The sequence below is a fragment of the Recurvomyces mirabilis genome (genome assembly GCF_035927965.1).
Source record: "Recurvomyces mirabilis strain CCFEE 5264 chromosome Unknown scaffold_63, whole genome shotgun sequence".
In the NCBI taxonomy this organism is placed as follows: Eukaryota; Fungi; Ascomycota; class Dothideomycetes; order Mycosphaerellales; family Teratosphaeriaceae; genus Recurvomyces; species Recurvomyces mirabilis.
In genome coordinates, this window is record NW_027041997.1 from 1 (window position 1) to 13672 (window position 13672).

At 57.9% G+C, this 13672-nt stretch overlaps 3 protein-coding genes across 3 annotated transcripts; 2 read left to right on the forward strand and 1 right to left on the reverse strand.

Moving 5' to 3' along the window:
- Positions 1–1173: 1173 nt before the first annotated feature.
- On the forward strand, positions 1174–5673 carry LTS14_010931 (uncharacterized protein; the record flags this gene model as incomplete). The annotated part of the gene is made up of 1 exon (XM_064843599.1): positions 1174–5673. The coding sequence occupies one exon, from the start codon at positions 1174–1176 to the stop codon at positions 5671–5673; it is 4500 nt and encodes a 1499-aa protein (XP_064688819.1).
- A 933-nt stretch (positions 5674–6606) lies between these two features.
- LTS14_010932 (uncharacterized protein) lies at positions 6607–8331 on the reverse strand (the record flags this gene model as incomplete). Its single annotated transcript, XM_064843600.1, has 2 exons — positions 6607–8244; positions 8302–8331. The coding sequence occupies 2 exons, from the start codon at positions 8329–8331 to the stop codon at positions 6607–6609; spliced, it is 1668 nt and encodes a 555-aa protein (XP_064688820.1).
- Positions 8332–8796: 465 nt separating this feature from the next.
- On the forward strand, positions 8797–12536 carry LTS14_010933 (uncharacterized protein; the record flags this gene model as incomplete). Its single annotated transcript, XM_064843601.1, has 2 exons — positions 8797–11380; positions 11404–12536. The coding sequence occupies 2 exons, from the start codon at positions 8797–8799 to the stop codon at positions 12534–12536; spliced, it is 3717 nt and encodes a 1238-aa protein (XP_064688821.1).
- Positions 12537–13672: the final 1136 nt, after the last annotated feature.

Genomic DNA, 13672 nt, shown 5'->3' on the forward strand with positions numbered 1-13672 from the left:
TTATCCAAGGATGCTCGCGGGGGTTGCAGGTCGTCACATGTCACGCTTGTGTTTTCGGACACTTTCAGACCCGTGGATAACGCAAGATTAGAGGAGGCAAAACGAATTGAGTAGGAGCTAAGGGTAAGAACTACGCCTAGGGTAAGAAGCAAGGATTAAAGTACTATTCGTACGGAAAGGAAGTATACTACGTACGAGACTACCGTAGCCGCAAGGTATAACTATAGTAGAACTATAGAGCGGATCTTAGGGAGGTTAACGCTATAGAGATTAACGTTATAGAGCGACGTAATCTAGAAGCCGACAAAATCTAGGAAATCCTCGACGCTATACTAATTAACGATGTTAACGATTTTACTCCTAATTGCAATATAATCTAATAGACCCGCGGTAAGATAGTCCGAACGATAGAACTTACCCGAAGGGCCTTCCTAGAAAGAAAGGAAGAGGTCGACGAATAGGAGACTAAGTTCCTAACAGTAAATCTACAAACAACTTGCGGCAAGTTGTTTGAACGGAGCAATCAGATCGGGCGTAGAAATTAGGGTTAGGGTGCATTTTACGGCAAGTTGTTTGCTTTAGAAAAGGCAAGTTGTTTGACCTTCCCGTAGTCCAATACTCTCGCCAGAAAGATACGTTACTTGTTGACTTTTTTCATCGATACGTCCCATCGTCAGCGAGGCGAAATTCCATCGCGATCATGATGTTGCGCGGTCGTCAAAAAGTGGTGTGTGATGTCGAAGTAGGGTTGGAAGCGGGCAGCGGTCGGACGCGCGAGGGTACACGAACATCCCGCGACCGCGACCGCAGGGCGCCATCCACAATCCACCATAGGCTTATCCCCCATGCATAGATGTTACAGTGGAGTAAATAGCAAGATGGTGCAATGGCAGGATGTGTTCGTGCACCGACCCGATTTTGGTATTGTTATTTGCCAGCAATGCGAATATGCCGTAGTACCGCAGCAGGTGAACCGACATATAAAAGACCACCACCCGTTCATTTCGAAGCAGCAGCGGATAGCCATCGTCCAGTCCACACAGGCATTGCCGGATGTCGCGCAAACACATCAGGACGTAACGTATCCGTCCGCAGACGAGGTGCCCATTGCAGCATTGCCACGACGGTTTGCAGTGTCGCGAGTGTAGTTATGTTTGTCGCCATATCCAGAAGATGCAGGAGCATTGCAAGGTACAGCATCAATGGGTCAACCATCAGCGAAGAGGAGGCCAGGCAAAGAAGAAGCAGAAGCATAGTCGAAATGGTATTTGGAACGATAGTATTTCATGTCAGCGATTTTTCGAGTACGCTCAATGGCGACGATTGTTCGCCGTTCGAATTGACCATGTCCCCACCACACCAGTCAGTCGGCAAGCCGGCATCGAGATCGCGAAGAGGGTGTCCAGTAGTGTGAATGTCGCCCGAGCAGCCAAGCATAACCAGCGTCGCATCCAGAGCCATTCGCATCGATGTATAGCGAGCCCGTGGTTAGATTTCGTCGGATGGCGTCGTCATTTGGCCGGGTTTCCCGTCAAGGAGTTGATCCAGACCACATGGCCCGCGAAGGAGGAGGCCCACTTCGACGAGAGTATCCACGAGTCCCAGGATGACGCATACCCCGCCGGGTCCGAAGCCGCATTGGCACGAGCATGTCAAGCCACGAAGCGGATGATCCGGTACGCATTCCACACCAGTACCGTGGAGCATGTCGGGCGGGTGGCATTGGAGGCGGTCAATCGAAGAGAATTGGGTAAGGGAAACAACGAGAAGCCGTTTTACGGGCAGTTGAAGGTGCAGTCGTTGCGGAAGTACATGGAGGTATGGACCCGGATATTACGGTACATTTGGCGTACCGCCGACCAAGATGACATGCCCCGATATCGATTGACCGACGCCCAGCGCACGGCGTTGCAGCGGTTGCATCAGGCATGCCAGAAAGACGAGGATGAGAGCCGAGCCGAGGCCATCGACCGACAGACGGCAGCGGAGAAGGCGAGCATCGTGTTTTGGATCCGGATGTTCGACCACGAATTGCAGGACGACGAGTTCGACAGCGGCGTGATCAGCGCATTGGCCGTGTTAGGGTTGGACGAGCAGGGCAATTGGAAGGCCGCGTTGAATTATACCCCGACATTGTCGGCCGTCATCACCACCATGCGAGCCGTGGTGGTCCATCGGGCATGGTTGAGTCGACAGCAGGCCATTCAGCGGGCCATCGACGACGGTGAGCGCGAGGAAGATGCACAGCGGATGGCGCCGTCGGTAGTCAGTGGGGTGGACCAGTTGACCAAGCGATTCATGACCATGCGGGAGTTCGGTGGGAGGATCAGCCCGATGGACCGGTTGTATCACCAGCGGACGTATGGGTTACACATTCGATTCACGACCAAAGCAGAGGGTCGAGTATCGTGGCAGGGCGAGCAGTTATGCATTGACAATGTTAGTTTTGCAATCGATGATATCCGTTGCGTCGTCCATGGGTTAGTCGAGACCGTCCAGCAAGGGTTGGCAGGGTATTTGTTGTTGATGGAGGCGAGCAGCAATTCCGATTGGAAGCCCGCCGAGTTACCCGCCATCAGCATGGCAAGATTGTTTGACGACCCCGCCGAGTTGAGTGCCGGGTGGAGTTGGTTACAGGATGCCCGGACCGAATGGGCGGTCGATGGTCGGGATTGGATGTTGAATCGGATGTTCGCGGAGCGGGAGATGCAGAAGATGTTCATCCAGCATTGCCGCGAGGAGGTGCGAGGGTTTGACGATGTGCAATGGGACCATCCCGGCATCGAGCAGTATTTCCGCGCCGTCCGTCGGTGGAAAGAGCAGTTGGTGGTGTTGGTGCATTTGTCGGCCGGGGCACCCGCGCGAGCGACGGAGTTGTTAAGCATCCAGCACAAGAACGCCGCGGAAGCCCAGGCCCAGCGAGGGATATTCATCGAGAACCAGATGATGGCGTTCGTGACCACGTATCACAAAGGGTACAGTGCGAGTGGCCGGTTCAAGGTCATCCATCGGTTCGTGCCGGATGAGGTGGCCGAGTTGGTGGCGTATTATTTGTGGTTGGTGCAGCCGTTCGTCGAGTATTTGCAGTTCGTTTCCGGGCAATACATGGACGAGCCGACATCATTTTTGTGGGAGCCGGAAGCCGAGGAGGGATGGGGAGCGGGAGAAGATGAGGAGATCGGGGACGAATTGCATGCGGACGAGGCGAGCGTGGATGAAGGGGATGAGGATGGGTTCGAGCCGCCGAAGCCCGCAGCCGTGTCGGCGAACTTGGATGGGTTTTGGGACACGAATCGTGTCCGCCGGGTGATGCAGCGCGAGACGGAGAAACGGATCGGGGTCCGGATTGGGGTGGCATTGTGGAGGCAGGCATATCCGGCGATCCAGCGGAAGTACAGCGTCGATTCGACGGTCAAGGCCACGATCGATCAGTTGTACGAGCAGGTGGTCGGCCCGGCGAGTGGCCATCAGAGCATGGAGGAGGTGCGAGCCAAGCAGGCCGGTCACGGGTTGCATATGGAGGAAATGATATATGGGTTGTTGTTGAGCGAGAGCCCGTTTGCGACGATGCACGAACGGGAGCAGTTCCGACAGGTCAGCATGGATTGGCACCGGATGTTGCATTTCCAGTCGGCGTGGCGAGCCGACGGTCGCGTGCCGAAGCAGGTCCAGCAGCAGGTGGAAGTGGCCCGGCAGGAGGCCCGTCAATGGCGGTACCGACAGATGCGCGGGGTGGACATTGATGTGCAGTTGCGACGGGTGACGCAGGACCCGACCGCCGCATTCCGAGGGATCCAGCGAGAGGGATTGCAGGCGATTGTCGGGGGGGTCCCGCGCGTGACGATCGTGATGCGGACCGGTGGTGGGAAGAGTTTGTTTTTCATGATCCCGGCCGCCGGAAGCAAGGATGGGGTGACGATCGTCGTCGTGCCCGTGGTATCGTTGCGACAGGATTTGGTGGACCGATGCGAGCGGGTGGGGTTGTCCGTGGCCGCATGGGATGGCAGTCGACCGCCGTACCACGCCCGCATCATATTTGTCACGCCGGAGAGTGCGGTGGGGTTGGCATTCGGCCGGTTCATCGACGAGAAGCGAGCGTCACATCAGTTGGAGCGGATCGTCATCGATGAGTGCCATGGGGTATTGGAGGCCAGCCGGCAGTGGCGACCGCAGATGTTGCGGTTGCAGGAGATGGGGCAGAAGGATGTGCAGACGGTATATTTGACGGCGACATTGCCGCCGAGTGAGGAAGAGGCATGGTTATCGATGATGGGCGTCGCCCGTCGAGACATGCATATGATCCGGGATGTCACGACGCGACGGAACATCGCGTATGCCGTCGCCCCGTACATGGTCGAAGAGGAGGCGGTACGGGTGCAAACATTGGTCGAGGAGAAGTGGGCCCGGTATCCGGATGGACAGATCATCATATATTGCCGCACGATCGAGCAGGTCAAGGTGGTGGCGGGATACACGGGCGGTCAAGCGTTTTATCGAGGCATCGGGAGCAGCGCGGAGAAGACGCAGATATTGCGACGGTTGACGAGCCAGCGAGAACGATTGTTCGTGGCAACGAATGCGTTGGGATTGGGGGTGGATGCGCCGCGGATCCGGTGTGTGATCCATGTCGGTTGCCCGTCGGCGATGAAGCAGTATGCACAGGAAAGCGGGCGTGCCGGGCGAGATGGGGTGGCGAGCGAGGCGATCATCATGCGTCCGATGCAACGTCAGCACGGAGTGGAGAAGGCGATCGGGGAATGGAAGACGGAGGGAGCGATGGCCCGTTTTTTGGAGGGGTCGGAGTGTCGCCGGGTGGTGTACGATCGACATATGGATGGCCGGAGCGACCGGGTCGGATGCGAGGATGGGGAGGAAGCGTGTGATGTATGTACCGAGCGTCCGAGGGTTGGGAAGAAGCGGCGCATCACGTCGGAGAGGATTCACGTCGGAGAAGGTTTGAGTGATGTAGGATCAGGCATCGTAGGAGATTTGGACCGAAGGACGATAGTGGAAGAGGAGGCGGTCGACGGCGGACAGAGCGGCACGGATTTGGCAGAAGCATGGCAACGTGAGCGGGATGAGATCGAAGCATCCGCGGTACGGATCACGGCGATCCAACAGCGAGCGCGGTCACAGGTAGTGGAAGGGTATTCGCAGGCGGAGCAGTTCGACGAGTTGTTGCAGCAGTGGCAGGGTCGATGTAGCATATGTGCCGTCGGCGGGTTCCGCGAGGCAGGACACCGGACGTGGAGGGAATGTCCGCAGCAGCAGCATCGAGCGGGCGTGGAGCGTTGTTGGGTGGCATTGAAGCGGGTTCGGTATCAGTACAGTGCATGTTACCGGTGTCACGCCCCGCAAGCGATATGTCATTCGTGGCAGGCGATGGGCGGGCCGAAGACCGGGCGGTTCAAGCGACAGGGTGTATCGATGGCGTGTCAGTTCGACGGAGTAATGCAGGATGTCGGGGCGGCGATTTGGGCGATGGGTAAGGAAGGAGTGGTCACGGAATGGTTAGGAGAGCAATTGCAAGTCGCGGTCATCGACACCGAGGCCGACAAGGAGAAGCGGGGTTTGGGAGGGATTGTAGAATGGTTTGGGAGGCGATTCGTTGTCGGAGGGATCGAGGTGTCGGGGTTGTGCCGGATGGTTTGGCAGTTTGGACGTTTGCAGTAGGATGTCGCCCGAATCATTCGAGGGTATAAGAGGATAGGTATTTCGTTTTATCGAGTAATTAGATCGTCGTAGATATTTCAATAGAAGAGGGTAGAGGTGAGTGATAACAGTTGTCAGAGTATCATTGTCATAGGGGTAGAGGTAGATAATATATAGGGTGATAGTGTTTTAATAGTAGTACTACCAATATTCTTGAAAGAACTTACGGCGAGTTCTTTGCTTTTGTATACAAAATTTGTCCGAGCGTCCGAGGCACCTACTACGAGTTCTTTGCTTTTTGACTACGAGTCCTTTGCTCTTCCCGTGCTTCAAACATCGCGAAACTCGGACGCGTAGGAGCTATCATATTCATCTTTGCGTAAGCGGAAATTGAGAAGCATAACATGGGTAAGTATATGTAGAAAGGCCGAGTAATTCTGCGTTCGGGCTGGAGCAGTGCTTAGGGTTACTAGGGTTATCACGCGCTCGGGCTCGACTTCATCAGACCGATGCACGAACATCACCCGAAAAAGCTCAACAAGACAAGCTAAACGCGAGAGGAGACCGCAACGATGTGGGGAGCTACTGAAGATATCACAGCCATTTTACAGGATAAGCTTGGCGAGGACACCATCATCCGGGTTAGATTCTTCTTCTGCTACGTTGCCGAATAAGAAATCACGGTCTTGACCGACAATCGAATACGGCTCGACGGGACGAAGTCCGTCGGCTTTCCAATGTGTTCGTGCCCACATTATGTGGAAGATGTGCTCGACGGACTGCAGCTTGAAAGGTAGCGGAAGACAATTCGTTGCGTACCTCACTAGCGAGGGAATCCTTGTCCTCACAGACGACCGAGCGTGGCCTACCCTTTCGGATAGCTGATACACTAGCGTCCTCGCATGGTATCTTCGTTATGAGTAGAGCGGCTTCATGGACGTGACACGTCGCACATTAGTCCGGGTCCGACTCGTCTGTTTCGGATCCGTCTGTGACGAATAATGTATCCCAGCGACGGGGCCGCTTCGGCGTCTCCTGGCGTTCCTGCCTGGCAGGAACGATTGCTGTGCCGAAACGATGCTTTTGGTTGTTGTCGAGCTTACTCCCATTCGTCCGGATCTCGTCCAAGATGGAGTAGGTTGCCGCAGTTACAGGACTGCGACAACAGTCGCAAAATCTTGTCGCGAGGTAGTCAGGGTCGTTCAGCTCGGCGAAGGATTTCGTCAGCTCTCGAAGGGCATTCGCGAAGGCGGGTCCGGCGCAAGTCTTCGAACTTGACGTTGCAGGCGAGGGATGTGGTGTCGATGCGGGAGGTGAGTCGAGCCGTGCAGTGGATGGGATGGGGTTGGGAGTCGTTGCCGTCCGTGGCTCTTCTAGGGTGTGATGCTCTCCCTCGTCGTCCTGGCTGGTCGCCAGCGACTCCCGCGTCTCGCCGACCTCCTCCACTGGCTTCCGAATGATCTGATTTCTGACGCGCTTGGTGAGCCAGCGTCCATCACCTGATTTCTTCCAGCCGTCCTCCTTTGCCACCGCGGCTCCACCCTCATCGGCCACGGTATCTGACGTTCGCTTCCGCTTCTTTGGCATTTTCGTCAGCGTAGCCTCCGCGTAGTCCGGCTCCGGGACAGTCGACCGAGACGGAGGCTGACGAGGGATCAGCTCGACCCGGAGTCGTTCTTCTTTCGGCTCGTAGAGAGGGACACCGTCGGCATTGCGGTCGTTCTGGCGGCCGTTCCCAACGGTCCCATCCGGAATGGAGACGTCGGCGAGGACCAAGAACGGCGTGACTCGACCCTTGATGTCCAACTCGCGGCGGGCGCCCACATCGTTGCGTCGCTGGATCGCCTGCATCCAATCTCGGACCGCCATCTCTAGCGAGCGACCTTGTTCGGCCGTGGTCGCGATGCGGGCCAGAACATTCTTCGATAGGTCTTCCGGGCCCCGCCAGCGCTCGTCGCGGATGGACAGCGGCACCTCGTGGAACCAATGGTCTCCCCAGCACGCCTGGATGCGTCGGGTGCTGTTACGCTTGGCCGTCTGCGCGGCGGTACCGATGACGAGACCCGTTCGAATGTATCCCGCCCGGTCGAGGCACTCCACGAAGTCCTCCGCGGAGCGGATATTCCGGTCTGGGTGCGTCTTCCACATCTCGTGCACCTGCATGTATCGGTAGACGAGGGCCAATCCACTCGCCGTTTCCGCGGTCTCGTCCGCGAGGTCTTCCAAGACCGCCGTCACGGCCTCATGCGGAGCGACGCCCTCGCCGGGACGTTGCAAGTACTCCAAGATCGAGCGCTCCGGATAGTGCTTACAGAAACGGCGTTGGAGGCCATGCTCAGCCGCCTCAATCGTGATCAGGTTCAGACGTTCGTTCAGATCCCCGCCCTCGGCCGCAGCGAAGCGCCTCTGCTGAGAGCGTGTCTGGTGTTGGCTCATTGGATCGTAGCGCATCACCTCATGACCTTGTGTTGAGGGCCTGGTGGCCTCGGCAGGCGCAGCACTCATGACCGCGGTCGGAGCAGGCGAAGTGACCGTCGTCTCCATGGAGCTCGCGTGTCGGAAGCGTGCTAGGAGGCTTTGCACGGAATCCGTCTGGATTAGAGACATTATCAGTCCAGGCTACGGTGCGACGGATGTAGGGGCATGGACGAAGTTTGCGGACGTCTGGGGAGCACGCATAGGCCGGGGTCATGTTTGATGGAAATTGCAACCCCTGGGGGCACGGATGTGAATGACTTGCTGACTCAGCCAGCGGGCGGCCTCTGCATGACTAAAGCTCATGCTCACCCGCTTCGCAAGGTGCAGATGTCGAACTATATCACGCGAAATCATCTCATGAGAGGACTAAGAAGCATGTCGGTCACGTTGTCGGGGAGATTGAACTGTCCATGACATCGCCTTCGCCGTCGCCGTCGCCGCCGCCCGGGTCCGACCGCACGCGGGTTTCGGCAGGGGCTCGAGCGCAGGGCCATGCCCCACGCGCCCGCCACTGTCACATCTCACGCGCAAGATCCGCGCGTGTGATGGATCGACACACCAGGATGTCCATGGGAAAGGGGGGATCGCGCGAGAAGGGGTTCAGATGGCTGACGGTGGGCACGTAGGTAGGGACGGGGGCCTCTCATGCTCCCGGTGCTCGTCGACATGGCAGACTTCGAGGACCTCTTCCGTCACGCACCGGAACATCGTGTGATTGTTTGCCGAAAATGTAGATACGCGCCGGTACCCGACCAAATTCAGCGGCATCTCAAGGATCACCACCCGCAAATATCCGTGGAGCAACGCGGAGAAATCGCTCTGACCGTAGAGTCCCTCCCCGATCTAGCACGTCGACCGCAGGACGTCATCTACCCTCCCGATTCGCGTGCTCCCATCGATGGTCTCGGCGTGTTGTTCGAATGTCTTCGGTGTACGTGGCGCGAGCCCACCGGAAGACGGTGCCGTTATGCGTGTCGCGCGGTCAAACGAATGCAGAGGCACTGCAAAGAAGAGCATCAATGGGTGAACCAGCAACAGCGAGGAGGGGATAGCCGGTCGAAGCAGCAGCACGCTCCGAACAAGATGTGGGAATCCGGACGTGCATGCCAGCGCTTCTTCAAGGTTGGAGAGTGGCAGCGATACTTCGAGGTGGCCGCGAGCGGTCCGTCATCGAATCGTCGCGAGGTTGACGATCGACGGGCCCGATTCTTTCGGCAGCAAGAAGATGACATCCAGCAGGCCCATCACGATGCCTCCGTGGCGGCCAATATGGTGGAGGGATTCGACAGCCACCGCAGCACCGTGCTTCCGTGGCTTCAAACGACGGGCATCGTCGATCACGTCGGCGGTTTGAAGAAGGATGAGATCCAAGCGGCCATCGTCTTGACGATATCCGATGAAGAACTAGGCTTGGAGAGGATCTTCAAGACCATGGAAGACGTCCTGCGCCAGGCGCACGGCTACTGTTTCGATGGGCCCGAGTGTATGTTGACGTGGCAGTGTCGCGTCGTCCTCGGCCGTTTTCAGTCCGCCCAGGTCGAGACTCTCGGCAAGACCAGAGCGTTTGAACCTCACAAGAATCCGGGGACCCTCCGGAAATACTTCCGGCCCGCGAAACAGCTGCTGGCATACATCTATCGCGTCGTGGCCAATCGAGGTCATCACTTCACCTGCGACTCGGACGACTTTCGACGACCGGAGGACGTGGTCACACTGACATCGGATCAGGCGCGGGCCTGGCGTTCGATCCACCGGCTGATGCGGGAGACCCGCGACGAGGATTCTTCCCAGCCATCCGTCGAGCTGCACGGTCGACTCCTCGAATTCTGGATGCTCCTCATCCGCGACACCACCGGTGCGCGACGCTATCGGTCGCCGTTGGTGAGCTTCTGCGCCATGCTGAGCATCAAGCCGTCGACGTCGAGCTGGATGGAGCCCGGCAATTTCAGCAGCCATCTTTCGGCCATCATCTGGATCGTCCAGCTGCTCATCTTCTACGACAGCGCTCGCAAGGAGAGGGATGGAGACGGCACGACGCTCTCGCACATCAAGCGGTGCTGCGAGGATTATCTCCAACAGACGGTCGAGACCCCGATGGGCCAGCTCTTGCGATGGCGTCTGTTGCTCTTCCACGTCGCCCAGAACACCGTCGGGCAGCACCAGGCGACCTGGAACGAGGCCGAGGACATCGTCAGTTTCGAAGGGACCGATCTGCACCTGGACGACGTTCCGGCGTTGTTGAAGTCCGAATACGACGAGTGTCGGCGGCTGCTTCACGAGGATCTCATGTTTGGATCGACGGACTGCCTGCGAGTCCACGCCGACGCCTTGAAGGACAGTCCCGAGGTCCAAACCGTCGGATGGGACTTCACGCAGCATCGAGACAACCGGACACTGCTCCAGAACCGGGAGCGGAGGCTGTTGCGGGTCATCGAACGGTCGGAGACGCTGCGTGACCTATTTCTGGCCGAGGGCCAACCAGCCGACGGGGCGGTGGTCTGGCGCGAGAGTGCCCTGGCCACCTACGAGACTACCGTGCAAGATTTCCTCCAGCGCCTGTGCACCATCATCCACATCAGCGGCGGCCAGCCCGTCCGCGAACCCGAATTCTTCTCCATGACCTGGTGCAATACGCAACGACCGCGGAGGATCACGATCCGTCACCGGCGGGTGATGATCCATCTTCAATATCACAAAAGCCAACAACAGACGGGCCAGCTCCGGGAGAACATCCGCTTTCTGGCTCGTCCGGTGTCCAATCTCCTGCTCGACTATCTGGTGTACGTTCAACCGCTCCGTCGAACCTTCCTCCGCCAGTCGTCTCCCCGGGCCACCCTCTCGCCCTTTCTGTTCGAGAAAGATGGGCGGGTCTGGCCGGACAGTCAGCTGACCCGGTGTCTCGAGCGATCCAGTGTCCGGGCGGGCGTATCACGACTCCACATCTCCAATTGGCGGCAGATGACGGTCGCGATCGTCAAGACCAAGTTCGCGAACCACATCGGCCACTTCGAGGACGACGACGACGACGAGGGTGCGGAGGAGGCGGATCTCGACGTTCGTGCCATGACGAAGCAGCGCAACCACAAGACGCGGACGGTGAATCGCGCGTACGCCAACCAAACGGCGCCGATGTTCGGGAACGTGTGGGATGGTCTGCTGCGGATGAACCTCCGGGCCTCGACGCTCTGGCAGGACTTCTGGGGCATCGACATCATCCTTCGAGACCGGAAACGGAAGGGCGAGGATCCCAGTGATGATTCACGGCTGAGCAAGCGGATCGCGAGCGGCATCTATCGACCGCGCCCGCCGTGGTCGTCGGAGGCCCTGCTGGCGGGACTGCGGCAGTTGTACCGGGACGACTCGATGGTCTGGAGAACGGCGGAGCAAGAGCAGACTCTTGTGAAGATCATGTCCTGGACCGATCAGGTCGTGGCCATCCTGCCGACCGGGGCCGGGAAGAGCCTGTCTTCATGCTGCCCTGTGCCCTCCCCGGCGCCGGCGTCACCATCCTCATCGTCCCGCTCGTGGCCCTCCGGATCAACATGATCCAGCGCCTCGACCAGCTCCACATCGACCATCTCGAGTGGTCTCCCGGCGAGCGGCGGGAAGCCGCCCTGGTGGTCGTCAGTGCGGAAGCCGCATGCCAATCCGACTTCCGGAAATATGCCACCGCTCTGCGGGCCCGGCAGCGACTGGATCGAATCGTCGTGGACGAGTGCCATCTGACCGTCACTGCCGCGGGTTATCGATCCAGTCTCGTCGACGTGACCGCCCTGCGAGGTCTCCGAACGCAGTTCGTCTACCTGACGGCGACGCTTCCTCCGTCGATGCTGGCGGAGTTCGAGGAGCGCAACTACCTGCACCACCCCACGGTCATCCGGGCGTCGAGCAACCGGCCGAACATCAAGTATACGGTCGCAAGGGCCAAATCGGGCGAGGTCAGCCTTCTGGAGCAGGCGGCCGGGAAGGCGCGAGACGCCTGGGATCGATCGGATCAATTCGATCACGGCCGGGACAAAATCATCCTCTACGTGCGTTCCGTTCGCGATGGGGAGAGTCTGGCCGACATGCTGGGCAGCGAATGCTACACGGCAGAAAGCGGCACCGTCGACGAGAAGCGGGCGATCCTCGACCGATGGACCACCGATCCCCTTCGGCCCTGCATCGTCGCCACGTCCGCACTCGCCGAAGGTTTCGACCACCCTTATGTACGCTTCGTCATCAACGTGGGCGAGCCACCGTCGCTCATCACTTTCTCGCAAGAGTCCGGACCGGCGGGCCGGGATGGGCAACGTGCCGATTCCCTCGTGCTCCTCCCCTCGAAATGGAAGCCTTCCGCTGTCGAGCCGGGCACTCTCGACGACACCGTCCGCTCGAGAGACGATGCGAGTCTGGCGAAGCAATGAGAGCGGACGGCTGTTCACGAGTATCTCCGAGGCGCCCAGTGCTACCGAACCACCTTGACCGAACGCCTGGACGCCGGACAGCATCGACGATGGTGTATGAAGGAAGACGTGGCTTGTGCCATCTGCCAGACCAGCCACGAGGAGGCCATCCCGCCCCAGGAGAGTGCCGGCTCCGGTCCACCGCCGGCGGGCTTCGATTTGATCCGCAAGACACGGTTGCAAGCGCAGCACGAGCTTTCCCAATACCAACACCACCTCGCCAGTATGAAGGGCAGCTGTGCTCTCTGTCGGGGTCGTGACGATCGGTGGGATCACACGTTCGACGCTTGCCGTCGCCGCCACGAGGTCTTTCGTGCCCGGGACGCCGTCCTCGGTCGCTATCAGCAGAAGGGCACGAAGTGGATGAAGGCCTACACGGCATGCTTCCGATGCTTTCAGCCCCAAGTCATCTGCGCGAGAGCCGATCCCGATAGCGTCGCACGCCATCAACGGGAATGCGAGTATCGAGACATCGTCCTCCCTTTGTGTTTCGGCATTTTCCACAGCGTCAACGGACCGACATGGCTGAACGAGCAGTTTGGGCGGTTCTTTCCGAGCTTGGATAGGTACATGGATTGGTTAGGCGAAGAGAGTCGCCTCGGGGGCGAAAGGGCTACACAGAGCGTTCGTGTAGTCGCTCGAATGATGCTAGAGCACTGTCCCGTCTAAAGGACAAGAATGCTATACCCGTCCGAATCCGTTTCGCTACCCTGTCGCTAATAGTATAACGATCTCATTAGAGGGGAAAACTAAGGGCTACTTTAGTTAGATAAATAAGAGCCGCTTAGACTAAAAGATGGAAAGGAACTCCTTAGATAAAGAGATAAGAAGACAAATTAGATTAAGAGATAGATAGAACGTACCCCTAGCTTAAAAGAAGGAAAAGAATCGATACTACTTTAGTATAAAAGAAAGTAAGAGATTACTTAGATTTAGACTTAGATAGATATAGAAACTACAAAAGTTAGAAAGATATAAGAACTACTTAGACTAGAAGATATAAGACGGCTTAGGGTAGGAAATAAGGGACCGCTTAGGTTAGAGAAGAAGAGATTACTTAGGTTAGAAAATATAGAAACTACTTAGGGCAGGAACTA